Raw genomic sequence first — 20559 nt, 5'->3', positions numbered from 1 at the left:
AAAACAACAAAAGTCGTGTACTAACATGTCTAAAGTCGCCATGGTTCACGTTATACAGCTCTCTATGGATTTATTCCTCGATAGCGGCTACCTCAAATGTTTTGTTGCTCTGATTGGTCCGTAAAGATGTGACAGACAGAATGTTCATCCAATCATTCTCCAAGTTTTTTTTCAAAGCCTCTGCCCTTTTTCCCGCTGTGTCAGGTTACAGAGTAGCACAATCCCCCAAGAATCAGACACCCCCCCCCCCCTTTGTCTACCTTTCAGAAAATGTGTGCTGAAACAAGCTGTTTTTAGATTTTCCCCTCATGATGTCATGTGGGGAGTTAGCCCCGCCTCCAGGTCCAGTTGGCCCTCCCCACTTGGAAGAATGTTCCACCCTCTGAAACCTCCTCTCAGCTGCCAGCTGAGAGAAGGATTCATAGCCACATCCATTTCCTGAGAGAGGTGGAGTCAGACAACTCATTAACATTTAAAGCCACAGACACAAAAACAGCTCGTCTTGAGCAGGGCTGAAACAGAAGAGTTTTTAAGACTTGCAAAAATCCAATACTGGTTCCCAAAACTTCACAGGCTTGTTTTGGGGACCTCTGAGATGAATATAAACTTGTTTAAAAGGGGTAAAATATGTGACCTCGAAGGCGCATGGTGTGTAAAAGTCGCCAACATTCTGCTGACGCCATAGCCGAGGAGTTCTTTTTTTTTTTTTTTTTTTTTTTTAAGATTTATTTTTGGGCTTTTTCATTCCTTTATTTGACAGCATGCAAGCCTTATATCACCAAGTCCAATGCCAAGTGTCAGGTGGAGAGGTGTAAAGCACACTGACGCTGGACTGTGGAGCAGTGGAAACGTCTTCTGTTGAATGATCATTTACATTTCCCTCTTTGGCAGTCATATTAGTGTAATGGTCATGTGGCTGAATACTTTTTTCCATATAGTGTACCTTAATTTAAAGATCAATTACTCGCTGTGGGATCAAGGTCGATGTGAGCTGGATAACCTTCTTTCTTGCTTTTTCTTTCCACATGGGCTGTGGATGACGTATAAGACTAGAAAAGAAGGACACTTTCCATGTGGAGAATCCACACCCCTGCGGCTGATTCTACATTTCTAGGTAGAATTTGTAATCAGAGTTTAGTCTTTATCAGACCAAACAGTCAAAACAGAAAACACTCAAGGCATGTAAACTTGACAATGGTTTGTAGAGAATTTCCACCGTTGCAATATCAAAAACAAAAAGAACAAAAACATGGAGGACAATGCCTTTGCTGTGGCTGTGAGTTGGATGTAAGCTGTGCAAATTTACATATTTGAGTTTTTCTTTTTAAATAATACAAGGTAAGTGTTATGAGGTTAAACACATTTTCTCAAGGATAGTATTGCACTAGGTCAGATATTCCTCCTTCTATTGTACGACTTTGTCTCTCCTGTTTTTTCTGTCTGTGAAGAGTACTTAGCTTAAGAAGTCCATGAAAACCACGCTCCAATAACTGTTGTTTTGCAGTTCAGAGATGCTTTGATAAATTAAAAGAACAGCGTCCTCTGGCTCCTCTTGGAAGTACTAAAGAATCCCTCTGACTCCAAAAGAAAACCAGCTACTCTGACAAACTTTTAAGGGAAGACGTTAAAGTTGCGGACAGTTATGGGACATGTTTCTGCGGGTTAAAGCAGTCATTAGAAGAATTTGTAAAAACAACATTTCAGAGTCTTTGACGGAGTTTAAATCCGACTGGAGATCATCCTGGTGTTCAGTTTCAGAAAGAATGACTGCAGCTTGCATAGCTTACACTTCTTCTTCTTCTTCTTTTTACCATATCTTCCTTTCTTGTATACTCCATCATATTTCCCCTCCTCGTCCTCCTCCTCATCCACCCAGGGTGCCCAGGCTCCCTCGTGCAGGTCCGGATTTGCTCGGGGGTCGTCAGGCGGAAAGTAAACTGGAACGGCTGTTTGGTTATAGTAGACGAGTCTGGCCAGCAGCTGCTGGACGACGTCCGGTCTCTGGTCTGCCATGTCCTGACGTTCACACGGGTCGGCGGTGATGTTGAATAACCAGACGTTTTTGTGGGTTGAGGTTTTGTAGAACGTTGTTTGAGCTCGTTCTAGGTTCCACCAGGGACCGGGGAGGGTGGCGAGAACCTGAAGGGCAGAATTTGAATATATTTATGAAATTGAGGTCAGGATTATTAACCAGGCGTGTCAGAGGCAAAGGACTAAAAGCAGGAAAACATGGAAACATGGACTATTCACAAGCATTGTGTGACACCACTCATCCACACCGACAGACAGACGGGGGCTTTTAAATCTGTGCCCATGAGTTATTTTTTTTTAAAACATTTTTTTATTGCCAGAATATTTCACTACTACTCTATGTTTTTATTTTTGCATTTTGGACACTTAGCATAGCTGTAAACAGCTCAAAACATGACCTTTTTGGTAGCGCTTCTGCCCCTGCACAATGCTTCAAGCCAACCTGAGCCATCATGTTATAATATGAGACATGCAGTTTGCAAAATGCACTGTCCCACAGAGATGGCAAAAGAAATACGGAGAAAACATGGTTCACTTTGTGGCTTATTTTAAGTCTTTTTGGTCAGATATTGTCCTCTAACACTTATTTTGCAGCTTTTTTGGTCATTTTTTCAGATTATTTTGATTGTGTTAATACAAACAGTTTAAATTTTGGAGTGTATGTTTATTTCAATAGAATTTAGAATTTTTTAAACCACAACCTGTAATGGGCCAATTATAAGCTCTACACTTTATGTATACATTCAGGCTGTTGATGACCAAAAATGTTTCATTGAAACCCATTAAAACCATAATTTTTTAATCCATCGCAACAATAAAACATGCATTTTATAGGATATTTGGTTTTCATTCAGGAGTCAGTGCTTCAAATTTTCAGCTATTTTCCATATTTGACATGAGGGGAAATTGCATGATTTCATCTCAGATTACTACTGTAAAAATGTATTTAAATCTTTTTTTAAAATTGTGCATGAAAATCAAAGTCATACCTCATTATTAACATATATAAAGCTGTGATAATTCTCTTCAAGGAAGTTCAATTTGCATGACTTATATGAAAACCAATCCATTATTTGTGTCTTTTACTTTACAAACATCAGAGTTTTTCACATAAACTGGCATTTAACGGGTTAAATTCCAAAGAATGAATTGATAACTGGTAATCATAATCAGGTTAGAGCTTGCTTTAAAAAAGAATGTAAAAAAAAGTTGGATAAATATCAATATGTGTTGTTTTTAGTTTCACTTATGTATGCAGACATTTTTAGTCACTTACACCCTGAGTGCAAAGATTTCACACACTCTACCTAATAGTTAAAATGATTGTCAATATACGTAACTAAGATCCATACTGCACTGGTGCTTGTAAGCGTGCATCTGCAGGCGTACTGTGGTGAAATGCTTAAGTCCACTACTTTCATCTCTGTAAGGGCCAAGGAAGTGTAATGTTCCTGAGTATGATATGGAGCACACACTAGACAAACAGGCAGAAATCTGGGGCTCAAGTGTGCCTGCGCACAGTAAGGACTACCTAGTGAGAATACGCCTTCAGTCAGCGGATGATCCTCTACACCAGAACTGTAGTTAATAGAAACAGCCAGTCTCATTCACATTAACTGTATTAAGTGTTGTTAACTTTCACTACTGCATAAAAAAGAAACTTTTTGGTAGGGACAATACAGATTTATGGCTTTTCTGCATCATTATCTGAAGTTTATCTATGTACTCATCCTCTATGTAGCTCTTCTTTTTAGCTTTAAACTTTTTTATTTGTGCGTAAAGGACCAATTTGTATTAATGTCACTTAATGATCCAAATTTATTGACAAAGCAGTGGACTATACGAGCATAATCTCAGAAGGGTTTGATTTACATCCCCTATCTGTAGGTTTAAACAATAAAGTAATCACGTTATTTTGTTTCAAACTAATAAAATTGTCTTTGTTTCATTGTATATTAGTCATACTGTTTTATTAGCAACATGAAGATTGGATTTGCAGCTTGAGTGACGGACAGCCCTGGGATTAACTCTCCAAGGCCGAGTTTTGTGATTGAAAATGTACAAATTCTTGAAGGATCACACCCTTATATTTTTACCTCTTAAATGGGACTAAAGGTGTTTCATTACCTGTGGGGGAACCCAGTCCCCATGACCTGGGTCTCCTGTGAGCAGCTTCCAGTCTCCGACTCTAATAGCAGCCTGGACTGATGTGTCCCAAACTGGCTGGGACGGCTGGATCTTTAACTTGGGCGTTGGTTTTGACTTTGGTAGAGTATCCTGTCGCGACACGTTCTGGTACTCGGATAACATCCTCCTTGACTTTGACTTTAAATGTAATTTGAGCTTAGACTTGGATTTCTGTGGAGGTGGTCTTGATGATGATAGATTGTGGGATCTGGTCCTCCTGGATTTTGATTTAACTCGTGTTTTAATGAGGGACTGGGACTGAGGCAGAGATGCTCCAGACGCTGATGAAGAAACACTGGACTGAGACTTCAGATGTGGTTTATAATAGGACAGTTTCTGAGTCTGGGGGTAGACTTTGATCCTGGTCTTGGTTGTGGGTTTAGGACTGTGTTTTAGGTTTGGGAGGGTCTTCTGCTTCAGTTTGTGGGGAGGCTTAGATGTAGTCTTAGCAGCATGATCGGGAGACGTCCTTAGTTTCTTGACGTTCTTCACTTTGAAAGCTGACTTCTGCTTTGGCTTCTGCCTCAGGATCTTCTTCTTCTTTGGTTTTTTCAAATATGGACCAGGACCTTTAGATTTGGGCACTGACAAGTCAAAGAAAACACAAGTTTGAGAAAAGTAGTAAACAGTTGTTTTAACTTGGTACTAAGCTTTACAGATGTGTAAAACCGAGACAGGTCTTGTAATACTATACTCTTGTATTACTACTACTCTACTTTCCCTTCAGTGCAGCCCTCCTTCAAGCTTGTCCTCGTCTTATTTCTGTCTCTTCTTCCCTTCTTTTAATGTCTCTTTTCTCTTATTTTCTTTGACTTTTATAATCCTGATGGGCTCCTCTTTGTCTGTTTACATCTTTATGGAGTCCTAAAAATAAATATGTGTCTTTACTGCCTGCATGCAAAACAAAAGAGTTTGTAGACTGTCTTGTCTTTACGGTTGTTCTTACCCTGATGTTGGACCTACATGCTACCATTTACATTCCAATATAAGTATAACATAATGATGTAATCTTAGATATGGTATTATGTTATACATCACACTGGTTTATTTCATGAGCATGCAAACTGTTGCTCATGAGTGATAAACATAAACACAGCTGAGGCCATATTGTCTAGATAGGCTGAAAAACAAGTCTATTTGTAACACTGGGCAACAGCTACATTTAGGATGGATTTCAAAACTCATCCTTAGCCATTTTCATACATGTAATCCTGAAAATGTCTAGAAAATGTTGTGATGTGATGTGTAAGCTGCCTATGCCAGAGGCCTGGGCTATTAAATTACAAATTCAACTGGGCCAAATTTTAAAATAAAGAAATGTACCTGGGTCAGACATGTTCAGTGCCCAGTAAGCAGCTGGTAATGTCAAATTTGGATGAAAAATATGCACTTTTTATTCATAGTCTCACTTTCAAATTTTACAGCATGACAGAAGCACATCAAAAAGTGCATAAAAATACAACAACAGAGCTGTATTTGAACATAACCTGAGGTAGAAGAAATGTTTTTTCACTTGAATACAAATAAAATTAATAGAATGAAAAAATAAAATGAAATTCTGTAAATAATAGTTTTTGTCACATCTTACCCAGGCATATCTTTAAGTGCATAAAAACTAAAGCTGCACAGTTGTAACTACAGTTGGAAAGGACATGTTTTATACTCGGTATTTTGAGGCTACTTCTGCCAGCATCGCTAGCCACGCTTTAATACAACGCAGTGCATTGTAGGTTGACTGTTGCTAGGCTACGCGGAATGTTGCATTCATGGCTGAAATACTGTAGGAATTTTTGAAACTTGCGTAACAGGTTGCCCTCTGCATCTCTGGCATGACCACAGGCTGGGCCACTACGGGGTTGGTTCTGGGCTGCATGTGGCCCCTGGGCCGCTAACTGAATAGGCCATAGGCACTAATGCAACCTAATGCAGGCTTTCGAGCTGTGCGTTGATAAAAATATTGGGCGGTCCCTCTCCTCTTTAGTCTACAGGACACGGCGTCCGTGGTCCCAAAAAGAATTTCACATTTTGATTGATGTGACCACTTTAAATGAACTCTGGTCCAGAGAAGACTCAAGTGATTCTGGATCGTGTTCACATATGGCTTCTTCTTTGTAGATACAGCTTTGACTTTCATTTGTGGATGGTACGGTGACCTCTGTTGACAGACACTGATTTGTGGAAATGTTCCTGAACCCATGCTGAGTTTTCCAGTCCAGAATCATGCCTGTTTTTTAAGCAGTACTGCCTGAGAGTCCAAAGATATCGAGCATCCAATACTGACCTTCAGCCTTGACTCTTGCACAAAGAGATTTCTCCAGATTCTCTGAATCTTTTGATGATATTATGGACTGTAGACGGTGAGACATTCAAAGTCTTTGCAATTTCACATAGTTGTTCCACAGTTTTCTGACACAGTTTTTCACAGATTGGTGAACCTCTGCCTATCTTTATTGGTGAGAGGCTCTCTAAAATGCTCCTTTTACTCTGAGTCATGTTACCAATTAACTTAAATTAGTTGCAAAATGCTCCTCCAGCTGTATTCATTGGCATCCCTTACTTTTCCAGCCTTTTGTTGCCCTGTCCCTACTATTTTGAGATGTGCTCCAGCCATTAAATCAAAAACGCGGTAATATTTCTCATGAAATTGTAAAATGTTTCAGCTTCAACATCTGGTATGTAGTTTATATTCTATTGTGTGTGAAATACAGGTTTATAGCTTTGAAAATCATTGCATTCTGTTATTGGTTACATTTTACACAGAGCCCCAACTTTTTTTGTAATTGTGGTTGTATGACAAATTCCTTGGTAGTCATAAATGCGTAAAATTTTCATTTCTTCACATTTTCACAAGTTTAGAGGGGATCTTGATAGAAAAAAGGTTGGGAAATGCTGCACTAGGCCCCCTGCACCCCACAATGACAGTTTTTGCCTTTACTTTGATGAAATGTATAACTCAACATAGTCACAGGATCAACCACAGAGTGGGGAAGAGCATACTGGGGAACAGAAAACATAATGACACAGTATCATTGCATGCATAAAAATTGTACAGGCTACAGGTTGGAGTGAAAAAATGGTCTGTTTGGGTTCATACTTGCAGCTCACTCCCAAAATTAGGAGTTTTGTATGTGTGTAAAAGTGCTAATATATGATGGATACCCCATAATCTTTATCTTTGACCAAGCCTGGTTGGCTGTAACCTCCCTGTGACGTTTGAGTAGTTACCTGAGGTGTCCTCTACGCTGGTGTCCCACTTTGTGTTTTTAGTAGGTTTGTGTAGAGGGTCGATGTTGTGGAGGATCTCCTTCCGAGGCGATTCCTTCCCTTCACTGATAGTGGGCCAAACATCAAAACCATCCAGACCCTGGCTCTGAAGCAGAAATACACAAATAGCAGTTAAAGTAACGAGAAGAAGTCATGTAAAGTAATGAAAGGTCCCTCTGAGGTCCCTCTTACGTGTATGAGTACAATAAAACCTGTACCATAAAACCTGATTAACAGGCAACATGATGTTTTCAGCATTAACATTCCCAGTAAAATACTTTTACCTCACAGGAATAAATAATAGTACATTTCCTTTTGGTAATAAAGGCTATTGAGCCCCTGCATTAGACAGATATTGTCTTGATGTAGCCAAGATAGCCTGATATATCTGCTTTTGGCAATGACAGCGTCCTGCATCCTGAGCCAACAAAGCTCTTTGGGAGCTGAGCGCAGACTGACATGCCAATAAAATGAATTTATGTCTGAACTGAAACACAAATTACGTTTGCTGCCACTGCTAAGGAATCAAGTACTTAACATAATCGAAAATTTATCTACATGATAGTAAATAAGTGCAGTTTTACAGTAGCAATGATGCTTGAACTTTAACAAAGTCTGAGGCTAAAATCATGATAAATGTCGACAAAGCTCCACGTTCAACTTTCCCCGTGACAGAAAACAAACTCGTGTTTTGATATGAAATCAGTGGGAATCAAATTACCACAAAGCAAACTCCAGCTGAGTCACATTTTTGGCAAGAAAACAAGAAAAACATACAGAACCTATATCCAGAGTACAGTTAAGTGCTTGCTCGTATCAGAAGACTGGGTGGCCTTGTCGAGACACACATCTCTACATCTGGTCTGTTTTAAAGAGCGATAAAATGTCCAGAAATGCACTCAGAGAGAGAGTGTCTTTGCTATGATATTTAAAGTTCACAGTCATGTGTTTACTGTGAGACTAACAGTAGAGGCCCACAAGTTAAAGGCAAAAAGGAAGGAGTAAACACGCACTATAAACTATTAAAGGGGTAGAAATGATCATAAATGAACTTCTGTTGTTGTGAAGCAGTACTGTGATCTACTGACCTTGCTGATGTTTCCCCCAGCCAGCCCCATCAGTGTGGGGAACCAGTCAGTGATGTGCAGCAGATCTTTAGAGACCCGCCTCCTTCGTTTCAACAGAGGGCTGTGAACGAAAGCCACTCCACGAACTCCACCCTCCCAGTATGTTCCCTGGAGACACAGCCAATGGGAAATATAGGATTTATCACAGATTACTCTCAGAATATCCAAGATGATTTGACAGTGATTAATTTCTACCATTAAGGAACGTATGAGTCATTGTCATCATGAATATCCTTAGAGGACTGCCAGCATCATACAATGTGTTTCTGCTAATCTTCAGTGCCTGCTGTAGCCAGGGCTGGAAGCTTTATGGTTTTGGGTTGTCCTCCTGTCTGGACCACTCTTGTAAACACGATAACCCAAGAAGGTTTCAAGTAATATTCTTCCAATGGAGCACAAACAGGGTTTTCCACAGAAATATGGAGTAGTCAGCCTGCAGGAAAAAGTAGCCAGCTCGAGGTGACCAAAAGCTCAACCCCCTCTTTCTTTCAATAAATTGTGGCACAAGTAATAAAAGAGCATCTGAGGGTCAACCCACAGAAACTTTTGAGCTCTCCTGTAATCTAGGGAACATTTAAGTAACAGGCTGTGGTTGGAATTCAATCATTTAAAAGGACAACTATCTTTTTGGGGTAAGAAAGTTGATACAAATTCTGGTGTACTGATGGCCTTGTAGTTTGGTTGCACCCCATATATGGAAGCTAGTCTCCCAAACAAGCAGCCAGAGTTCAAATTCAATTTGTGGCTCCTTTTGGTGTAATGTCATTTCCCACTTTCTCCCCCTGATCTACGACTCTATCTCCACTCTAGGTTTAATGCACCTGCAGCCTGGAATCTGCTACTGGAGACTTTGTGTCTTTGTGAGCTGGTCTGTTTAAATCTTTTTAAAGGTAGACTAAAGTCACTGGAGGAAGAAGCTTCAAGTTGTACAGTGCCTGTAATAAGTATTGGATGTGTAACCCATTTAAAAATCAATCAGGGGGAATGTAATTTGGCTATTTTGATAAGAGAAAAAAACCCATACAACAGTCCTTCACCAGTCAAAGCTGGTAAAGAGAAAGACACTTTTGAAGAAAACTCAGATTAAATCTGGACAAGAGTTCTCCAGAAGGCATGTTGGAGACTCCATGGTCAAATGGAAGAAAGTCTTTGGTCTTGTGAGACAAAAATGGTGCTTTATGGCCCTCTGACAAGACGCCGAATGCTGAACATCACCACAAACACACCAAGTGCAGTGGTGGCAGCATCATGCTGTGGGGATCCTTCTCAGAGGCTGGGATTGGAAGGCTTGTAAAGGTAGAGGGTAAAATGAATTTGGTAAAATATAGGAAAATCCTGGAGGACAATCATATTTAGTGTGCAAGAGAACTACAGCTTTGTAGAAAATTATTTTCCAGCAAGACAATGACTTGAAGCCTACAGAAAAAGCTACACAGAAATGGTTTAAAGACAACATGGTAAATGTTCTGGAGTGGCTGAGTCAAAGCTCATACCTCAATCCAATAGAGAACATTTAGTTAGACTTGTAAAGTGCTGTTCACTCCCCATTCAACCTATCCACACAGACTCAAGGTGCATTTACTAAATACTGACTTTAAGGGGGTTAAATACTTACATATTTACATTACATATTTTACCTACAAAGGTGATTACGTTTTATAAGCTCTGTTGATGTTTCGACGGATTATTTCTTTGGTTGATCTGTGTTTGTAATAATTTTTCTGTTTTATGTCTGTTACTCTTTTGAATGTGCTGTTTCCTCTCTGTGCTAGGACATTTCTGTAAATGAGATTCTTAATCTTAATTAGGTATTTCCTGTTTAACAGATTTGACTGAGTGAATAAAACTGCTGTTCTGTCCTCTTCAAGAAAAGGCCAAAAAAGAAATAAATCCTTGAAGAAGAAAGACTAAAATTTCTTCTTAGCTGAATAAAAACAGAGGTGATATGATTGTCCTTTAATAATTACAGTTACAGTACAAAAAGACAAGGCTTAACTGTTAGAAAAATAAAGTATCCTATCTGTATTGATTACTTAGACTTATTCGACTTAAGTAAGCCTTCATTTTCTGATACCTAAGCTTTCTTTCCTTAGCACATACCATAGCTGCCATAGCTTTGATAATCGATCACCTGTGTCAGCCCTAAGCCTATTTACAAACAAGTAAAGATCAGTCAACCCACATCCAGGCGAGGTGGAGGGATTATATATCCTGTCCTGTCTGAGAACACTTGGGGATCCCCCAGAAGGAGTTAGAAATTGTGGCTGGGGAGGGGGATGTCTGTGCTGCTGACTTCCTTAGCCACTGCAACCAGGCACCAGATAAGCAAAGAAGATGGATGGATGAAGATCAGTTACACACCTGCTGAGCGTTATTATTTTATCCTAAATGAAGTCTGACTATAAGCTGTAACATTAATGCATTGGTAAAAATACCTTGCGCCCTCGTAGTGGCCAGTTACTCCCTCCCGTAAAAGGCTGGGCTCCGTTGTCAGTGGAGTAGATGATAACACTGTTACGGTAGTATCCGTACTTCCTCAGAGCGTAGGTCACGTTTCGGACCGCCTCGTCCACTGTGGACACCATCGCAGCAAACTTTCTCCTGGCGACGTTAGCCATGTCACGATACGGGTAGATGTAGGACTTTGGAGTCTGTAGAGGAGTGTGAACTGCCTGCAGTAAAAACATAAACATTGGATACTTACAAGTTACATTTATACAAAAAAAAAGATGCTTTAGTCAGAAAGATGTTTTGAAATCCTGGTTTCAACTAACATGATTAATTTCCTGTTAAAATAAGCCCAGAGTGTGACTTACATGGATTATTCCCTAATTATTAGTTTTTAGATAAAACAAAGATTTCACTTGAAATTGTTTTAGGAAAACAAGTTTCCTAAATATGCTTTGTTGATTTACATCCTACATTTCCCAGAAGGCCCAACAACACTCAACTTGGGATGAGAAATGTTCTACTTTGTGTCCCTGACATGTAACCAGAGATAAATCAGACTAACATTTCTCTGTTTATGTCTTTTGTTTTGAAGTCGTCATAGAAAAGGCTTGAATTTCCGAAAAATTCAGCACAACTGCAAAGTGAATGAACATAGCTGCCCATGAAATTCAACAATACATAAATACAAAAATACGTAATTTTAGAGTTCAAACACTTAGGATGTATAATTTATATTTCTGTGTGGTCTGCTTTTAATGAAAGGGTGAGGGTCCACATGGGGCCAAATCTACGATGCTCATAGACAAACAAACGCTTTAATGTGGTTTCTGTGTTATTGCAAAGTCTCTGGTTTCCTACATCCAGACATAAACAACACATCAGACGGTGATGTATCTGACCTATTTTGGGGTATCAAAAAATGTTTCCTTCTAGTTTAATGAAGTTTTTACCCAAGTTCTTGTTGGATTACTAATGCTTTATCTTCAGCACTTTTTATATGTGCTATAAAATGAATTCATGTGAATTTAAAGCTATTACTGCTATTTAAGATCAGCAGATTTGATATTAAATACTCAGCGTGGTACCTGGAGAGAGAGCAGCAGGAAGAGTGGCCTGTCTGTGGGGTCGTGCATCTCGAGGATCTTGCGAGCTCTCTGTGTGAAAAGCGTGGTGGAGTATTTCCCCTCCTGGCCCCACGCCACACCCTCGTTGTCATGGAGATCATACCCACACAACCCCGGGCCATCACAGGACCCATAACTGGACACAGATGGGGGAAACGTTAGTAATAGAAAATGCAAAAAACAGACATCCTGATCGAACCTAGTCTGTTCTGATTATAGTAATAGTTATTCAGTGTTACCTGTAGTAATCCACACTTCCTGTTAAAGAGCCAAAGAAAGTGTCAAAACCCTTTCTGGTGGGGAGGCAGCCCTTCCTAAAGGAAAGATGGAGAGAAATTTAAACCTGTGCTGATTACATCCATGCTCACTGCATACTAAACATCAGTTTCCTTCTTTTTTGGTGTGTTGCACTTTACATTTACAATTATGTGAACTGGTAAAGTCTTAATTATTAATAAAACTGCTGTATGTCTCATGCACATGTGCATTTTTTATGCAATGCCAAAAACAGATATAAGAGTCAATGTTTCAATAAAAAACGCAAGATGAAATAAGGTCTTTATTGTCCATGTTGCAGCAGATTTGGGGTATAGTAGTCCAAAGATGACCTTGTTTGGTGATTGTAAAATACAAACTCCTGGTGTTCCTTGCTTGTACTAACCCCTTTGCAGTCTCCATCTTACCTATAGAAGCCCAGGTGCCACTTGCCGACCATGTGTGTGGAGTACCCAGCCTCTCGCAGCCTCTCAGGCAGAGTGTCCATGTTAAAGGGCAGACAGCTCGGCTGCCTTGGCCTGATGATGGAGTGTTGTAGTCCTGTGTGGATCTGATACCTGGAGGTAAGAAAAAGACTTGTTACTGCTGGCTGACAAATGTCTGGTTAGTAGAATACCAGCATGATAGACTTCTACTTGGATTTATTACAGACAATTCTGCAGCTTTTGTTGAATGCAGACTTAACCCAGTGATTCCCAACCCTTTAAGCCCACGACCCCCAAAATAAAGGTGCATGAGACTGGGGACCCCCACTGTACCTGAAGGTGGTAGAACACCTGAACAGCTATGCACAATTTGGAATAGTCATGTGCAGACAGGGCCATCCATAAAGGGGATATATGGGAAAGCTTTCTGGCCCCCAGCCAAACTGGGGGTCAATGGAGGTCAACAAAACCATGGTCCATTGTAAAGTTAAGATGTGATATCCATATTTCATATCTAACCTGAAAAAATTACCACTCTTATGAAAGAAAAAAATATCAATTTAGTGTAGTTAATAGCTGTCTTAAGAATGTCAATCCCCTCTGTTAAAAAAGAATGAAAATTGGTTTAAAAATTGCTACAATGGGTTAATAACTGCAAAAAAATGGAGAAAAGGTGGTGAAACTGGATTTTAAAAGTAGCCAAAAAGGGTTAGAAGTGGCAAAAATTAGACAGAAAATGCAAAAAAAAAAAAAGGCAAAAATTGGTTAAAGTGGCAAAAATGGGCATTAATAGAGGTCAATAATGGCTGAAATGGTTTTAAAATGGCAAAAATGGATGGAAATTTGGTAAAATGGGATGAAAATTGATAAAAACTGGCAAAAAGGGTTAACTGAGAAAGAAAAAAAGGCAGACATCAGCAGAAATTGGTTAAACTAGCATAAATGGGCATATCAATTGGTAAAAAGGGGTTAATAGTAGCAATAATGGGTCAACAGAGGCAACATCAAGTGGCAAGGACTGGCAAAAAAAAAAGTGGTGGAAAGAGTTTAAACCTGACAAAATAGGTGTTAAATGGCAAAAAATTGTTAAAATTGGTGGGAAAAATAATGAAAATGGGTCAAAATTTGAAAACATTTGTGTAAAATGGCAACTGTGTCAATTTAAAAATATTCTTAGTTTTTTAGGGAATCAGGAGACCCCCTCTCATTGTCTCGTGACCCCCAAGGTTGAGAACCACTGACTTAACCTCTGGACACCAAAGTTCAACTGCATCTTAAAATCAAAATCACAGCATACTGTAGAAAGATAAAAATAATCAAATAAATGAAAATGAGACAAAACAATAGAGAACATTAACAAGCAGTGGTGCTGCTTTATTAGGTTATTAGTCATTTAAGACTGTTTTATCTGCAGGAAAAAGTCCAGTTGCTTTCTAGGCAAAAATGACACGTTTCTTGGTTTCAGCTTCTATGATATAAGAATTTGATTTACATCCATCATTTATATTTGTAATTTGAATACCTTAGGATTTAGGGTCATAAAAAAACACAAGACATTCAACCCATGTTATGTTCATCATGTCTGCACACTGACTTTCTTAGAAGCATGCCTTTATTTTGACAGGGCAGCTGAAGAGAGACAGGAAATATGGGGAGAGAGAGTGAGGGTTGGCATGCACCAAACAGCGGTGAAACTGGGAATCTATCCTGCAACCAGTGCATCGAGCACTTTAGTCGCTGTATCTGGGTACCTGCTCTAGAAACGGATTTAAGCCATTGCCCTGCACACTGACTTTGAAGCTTTCAGCTGTCATTTTGTGTTCAGAATAGGTTAGGTTATTTTCTAGGATTTTTTAGCATTCCCGCCCAGGGCATATAAACAAGTGATTGCCTAGACATTCTTTGCAGTCAAGTGATTGTGATGATGTGCAAATGTCTATCAGGGATCAGGAAATGGGGGGCAGCCATTAGGAATGAGTGGGAATGGGGGTGAGTTAGTACTTTAAAGCTCTAAATTGATCTGTGCAATTATCATCTGAAAATTTCTACCTACACTGGGCATGAGCTCTTTTTTTCAGATAACAGATTTACCTAGAAGCAATCAATACCACAATTTATTCAGTCCTGCAGACCTTATGGCGTCGTCAAACAAGATAAAGGGAGACAAAAGTGTTAAGTAAACTTGTACTGAGCTAAGAGGCTAGCTGAGCCCCTTTAACGTGTTAAAAAAATCCTTATTTTGGCACAAACATGGTTTCAGTTGAAACAGTGATCAACCAAATAAACATCGTAGGGAGTGACCGGGTAATGATGTGGCGTTCACAAACAAGACTGTGCTACAAAATGGCTCTTACAAGGTCACATATTTTAAGACAAGTTTATTTTCATCTCAGAGGTCCCCAAAACATGCATGTGAAGTTTGTTGGTGAAAAAAACACTCCAGTACTGGATTTTTGCATGCCTATAAAACCCTCTGTTTCAGCCCTGCTCAGAACGAACTGTTTCTGTGGCTTTAAATGTTAATGAGCTGTCTGACTCCGCCCCTCTCAGGAAATGGATGTGGCCTAATGGATGTGGCTGAGAGGAGGATCAGGAGAGGAGGGCGGGACTTTCTTCCAAGTGGGAAGGGCCATCCGAACCTGGGGGCGGTACTAACTCCGCACCTGACATTATGAGGGGAAAATATGAGAACGGCTTTTTTCAGCACACATTTTCAGGGGCACATTTTTGTTAGAAAAGCCCTAAAAAGTGTATTTTGCATAATATGTGGCCTTAAATGTGGGCCACTGTAGCTAGCTCTGGTTTGAGTGCCAGTTTCCTTTCCTTTAACCTGCCTTAAAAAAAACAAACAAACAGATTATGCATCTAAAAACAGACTTGATGTGTAAAGGCCTTTAGATGTAACAAAACATGAAAACAGAGTAAAGCTAAATGTATTGATGTTTTTTTATTTAAAGCTTCTGCGCTTCATAGAGATTTTTCCCAAAGCCTTTCTCCTCATACACCTTCAGGACTTACCAAGTCGGCTCTGCAGCCTTATTTAATAAGAACACAGATAAAAAAACTGAAAGTATGGAGGTATTTGTACCTGCCGGTCATGAGCTGGCTGCGTGACGGCGTGCAGATTGGCTGAACATAATAGTTCTCCAGTTTCACTCCTTCAGCTGCCAGTTTATCCAGAGTAGGAGTCTTGATGGTCGGGTTGTGGTAGCCAATGTCGTTAAAACCCTGTTGTATAAAAACAGAGGCATAAAAGAGCTCCTGAATCATGATATTTGGGCTTTCCATCAGTGACAAAGCAGACTAAAAATAGAAAAGGTTTTTGATGGTACGAGTATCAGTTTCAAAAGTGATTTAGGACAAGATATTCACATAGACTCACTCACCTGGTCGTCTATGAGGATGAACAAGATATGAGGCTGGTTCCTCTTCTGTTCTGTTTCTGCATCCTCCAGAGTGTTTCTCTCATTCTGGTCTTGGGTTTGAATCTGGTTTGGATTGAATCGCTGAGCGGACAGGCAGTCCAGGCTGAAGAAAACACTCAGCACAGTCAGAGCCACAGCAGCAGACTGCATCTTCCCTGCAGGAGCCCTGTGAAGAACAACAAAGAAAAAATACTTAACAATACAGCGAGAACTTTTATGGTCACAAACATCAGAAAAGAAAGGCTTTCAAATGTTTGAGTCAGCAGTAACTCACACAAGCAGGCTATCAGTGGTGGACTTACTGTAGATCATAAAACCACATTTGAGATGGATTTGCCAACTTGGCTGTAACTTTGATCTGAAACGAGTCCATCTGGTTCAGCTAAAAGTCTGGGGAGGCCATTTTTTAACTGGTTACAATCTTTGGAGCTGAATAAGGACCAATAAAAAAGGATGAAATTATGGGTAATGCCTGAGAGAGCAGAGACAGAACCACTTAAATGAGAATTTTCTCACTATTTTCAGCTTATTTTCTTTTGTTTCTTAAACAAGGCTATTGTGGATTTTCTTGGACAAAAGCACCAGTGACACAGTGAATGTAAAAAATAGCCACTTTATAGCCACTTTATTTTTTTCAGCACTGCAACAATTTAAGCACAATATCAAAATATTTGGTCATGTCAAATGTTTGACAAAATATAAGCTCTCAATGTTTTTTTAAGTGTCACTATCTTGATTCAGTTTTTGAAGCATGATATGGATCTATAGTATAGTATAGAGAATAAGATACAACATGATAATATTGTGAAGTAGCATATTTCCATACAAGCTGTTTTATAAAAGGTTTAATTAGCATAGATAGTGATGCATAAACAAATAAAGGATATATGCAAATGCTATTTACATTTATTCCTAAACAACACTGCAGAGCTTTTAGTTAGCCGTAGATGTGGTGTGTAGGTCGCCTGAGGGCACCATTGGGCAGTAAGGAGGATTGACACAACCCTGGTTGTACTCTTGATGTCCTTCCATCCTACCAGGGGCATGGGGAAAAAATCAGCTTAGGCCCTGTCCACACAGGGATGAATTCAGGAGTATATGCAAAACTTTTTTGTCGTATCGGTGTTTCATCCACACGGACAGCGTTTTGGGTGACTGTAAACGATACATTTTGAAAACTGGTCCCAGGGTGCACAAATCTGTAAACGACTACCGTTTCGTCTCTGTGTGGACGGCCAGCCACATCTTTCTTGAAACGATTACGTCACACATAGCGAAGCTCTCTTAAGGCGCCTGCGTGGGTCCGGCCAGTGGCGGTTTACAGGGTTATGTCAGTGCTGCAGAAGCTACTGAGCTTGTTATGGCTTTATCAGCAAAATCTGATGCTCCTTTACCACCACCGAGAACAGCATACACCATATGTTCTTAAATCCAACGTGGAGAACAACCAGAAGGGCGACTAGGAGAAAGTTTGTGTTAGTTTTCTTTGATCTTCTTCTCTCTTTTGGTGCATTTCTGTGGCAGCAATACAGCGCCACGTACAGGCTTGGCATATGCACTACAGCGTTTTCAGTGGTTCCAAAGATATTTCCTGAAACGATCCTGTCTTTACAGAAAACTTTTTCAAAACGAAACGGCAATATATCGTTTTTGTCTCCGTGTGAATGACAACAAAGTCCACACCTTTAGGGTGGATGTGTCGAGCTTGACTCCAGCTGCAGGTTGTGGCACATCATGCCCCAGGATGAATCCTTAGCGCCTCACAGCAAAAAAATTCCCGGTTTGAATCCCAGTTGGACAGGGCTTTTCAGTGTGGCTTCTCTGTGCATGCTACCTCCAACAGCCCAACAACATTTTCATTCGGCTAATTGGTAACTCTAAATTCCCCATAAGTGTGACTGTGGGCGTGCCTGTTTTTTTGGCTTTATATGTCGGACCTGCAATTGACTGGCGACCAGTCCAGGGTGTACCCCGCTCCAGCACCCTACAACCCCAAATGGGATAAACAGTGAAGCTAATGGGTGGATGTAATTATATCTATCACATCGTTTTAATGGATTATGCTGCATTTAATGCTCTACTACCTAAAGCTGATCAATTATGTTGTAAATCATAAAATCATGGTTATTGAGCACAAGTTTTCATAGATTTGCTACATCTGCATCATGTTCCTCAGAAGTAAAATCCTCATTTTCTGTTCTATTATCATCAACTTTGAATCTGCACTTGCTAAGGCTTTTTTTTTTGGTCCAGCTGAATTTCCCTGGTAATACCTCCGAGTTAATTATCTGCAGGCCTCTGTTTCACAATACAAACCGAGACAGTGAAAACAAAGCTCTTTTGTTGTATTACTCAATACCTGTAGTAGCTATAGTGAGTGTGACAGTTTGGGAAGAAGCTTCAGACTATTAGTTTTCTAAAGACATCGTAAATAGGGTTGTACTCCATATAGTTCAAACACAGCATTTAAATTAATTTGGGTATTTCTAGACAGGCATTTTTTTGCTCATTATGCCCGGAATTCTAAAAAATACATCCTTTGGAATGTTGGGATAAGTGTGTAGACAACTCAACTAAATTTACAACATGAGTCTTGAATTTTTTTAACACTTTATATATTTTGTATAATTTTCCTTCAATAGAAAATGCAGATTAATACTCTTATTCATCAATGAAAATTAAAATATTTCATTTATAAGGCTATAAATAGCATTGGCCCAAAACACCTTTCTGATCTCCCTTGAGGGGCATCCAGACTCCTCTGGCTCTCTGGGACAGGTAAACTCACTCTTCCCAGATCCAGGCAGCAGGGTTGGACGGCTTTTAGTTTCTACGCTCCTTACTTGTGAACCCCACAACCTGAAAACCTGAAGGTTTCTACATCTGCTAGCTCTGCCAAAACAGATCTTGTTTTTACTTCTTTTGATGTTCCAGATGTTGTACAGGCATTGTTTTAACTCTGTAAAGAATTACTGTACATATGCAGGGTTCTCTATGAATAAAGCTCCCTTGCATCATAATAGTGTGGCAGTGGTTTTTAGAAGTTAAACTCTTGTTACTGTCACTCTTGGCTCATTTTATGACTCCAAATTCATTGAATCACTTACTTGATTTCACAATAGAAGCTGGAAAAATTTGTGAAATGACCTTGACAAGTTCTGACAATCTCAATTTGGCATGTTTTACCCCAGGGAGCCAAGTTACAGCTGCAAAAAGCAGTTGTTTTAGTATGAAATATCACATTTGAGGTGATACAACTAGAGAGTACCGATCAAGTTTTATTGTTTCCAATTTCTTTGTATCTTCCAAAATGCTCTATACCTTGATGTGTGTTGTTTTAGCCCTGATTGGATTCTTTATAACATAAGTTCTGACTTACATTTCATTATAAAGCAGATACTATATTGTAATTCAGTACATCACCTCAGCATGCTCTGGCTTGAAGGTTACCATTCAGCAGTTTTAACAGCTGTAAAACTCCTCTGCATTAGGTATTTTTACAGTCTTAACCCCTTCTTTTCTATAAGAAGCTTTAGTGTGAGAGAGTGTTGTACTCTATGTATCTGTCATGGAAAAAGAAGCAGGTTGTGTAAATCTGTATAATCTAAGACATGTTTAGAGATGTAAAAGTCAAGAGGTTTTTAAACTGAGCATGCAGTGTTGATGTAGTCAGTAAACTCAGCTCTGAGTGGTCACAAAGCTGATGACTGTACTGGATGCCTGAGGTGGTTTCCCATTAGGTGGCAAACTGGTGTTTATGGCAACAGCAAGAGACACATACACACACCTTTCCCTCTATTTGTGTGGTAGACATACACTCTTTTCCTTAGACAGCATTGTTAGTGTCTTAGTTCAGACTATGAGAGCACAGACTGCCCCCTACTTTAATTTGCTTTAATAGTCTAATTTTGTCGTGGATATATCACTTTCTAGCATCAGTTTTCAAATGACTTTCAGTCTGACATCACAGTTTAATCTAGATGCCAGTTAACTACAAGCTTCAGGATGTGTAAAAAATCAGCAATAAATTGATCCAGCTGAGTTGTTTCAAAGCCAGGCCTTAATCAATACCTCGATTGTGGATCAATGGGAGTGAACGGCTCTTCTCCTCCCCTCCTCTCCTCTTCTCTTCAGTTCATTCCTCCAGCGTCGGGTCTTCCTCCAGCTCGCTGAAACTTTGGGCTGAGTAAAGTTTGCAGGAGACGCCGCATGTCTTCAAGTTTCCACAAAAACCTTCCTTCTTCCAGTC

At 39.7% G+C, this 20559-nt stretch overlaps 1 protein-coding gene across 1 annotated transcript; it reads right to left on the bottom strand.

Annotated features, from left to right (window-relative positions):
- Positions 1-440: 440 nt before the first annotated feature.
- Positions 441-20559, bottom strand: LOC121519642 (arylsulfatase I-like). Its single transcript, XM_041802436.1, has 11 exons — positions 20382-20559; positions 16272-16476; positions 15974-16113; positions 12868-13017; positions 12424-12498; positions 12146-12320; positions 11045-11281; positions 8571-8717; positions 7444-7588; positions 4159-4802; positions 441-2139 (listed from the first exon to the last, which is right to left on the bottom strand). Exons 2-11 carry the CDS (start codon positions 16458-16460, stop codon positions 1720-1722), a joined length of 2322 nt encoding a protein of 773 aa, XP_041658370.1. The 5' UTR covers positions 16461-16476; positions 20382-20559; the 3' UTR covers positions 441-1719.

Source organism: Cheilinus undulatus, linkage group 13, assembly GCF_018320785.1.
Source record: "Cheilinus undulatus linkage group 13, ASM1832078v1, whole genome shotgun sequence".
Lineage (NCBI taxonomy): Eukaryota > Metazoa > Chordata > Actinopteri > Labriformes > Labridae > Cheilinus > Cheilinus undulatus.
The sequence above is the reverse complement of the archived record's forward strand: the minus strand, read 5'-3'. Positions and strand labels throughout refer to the sequence as shown.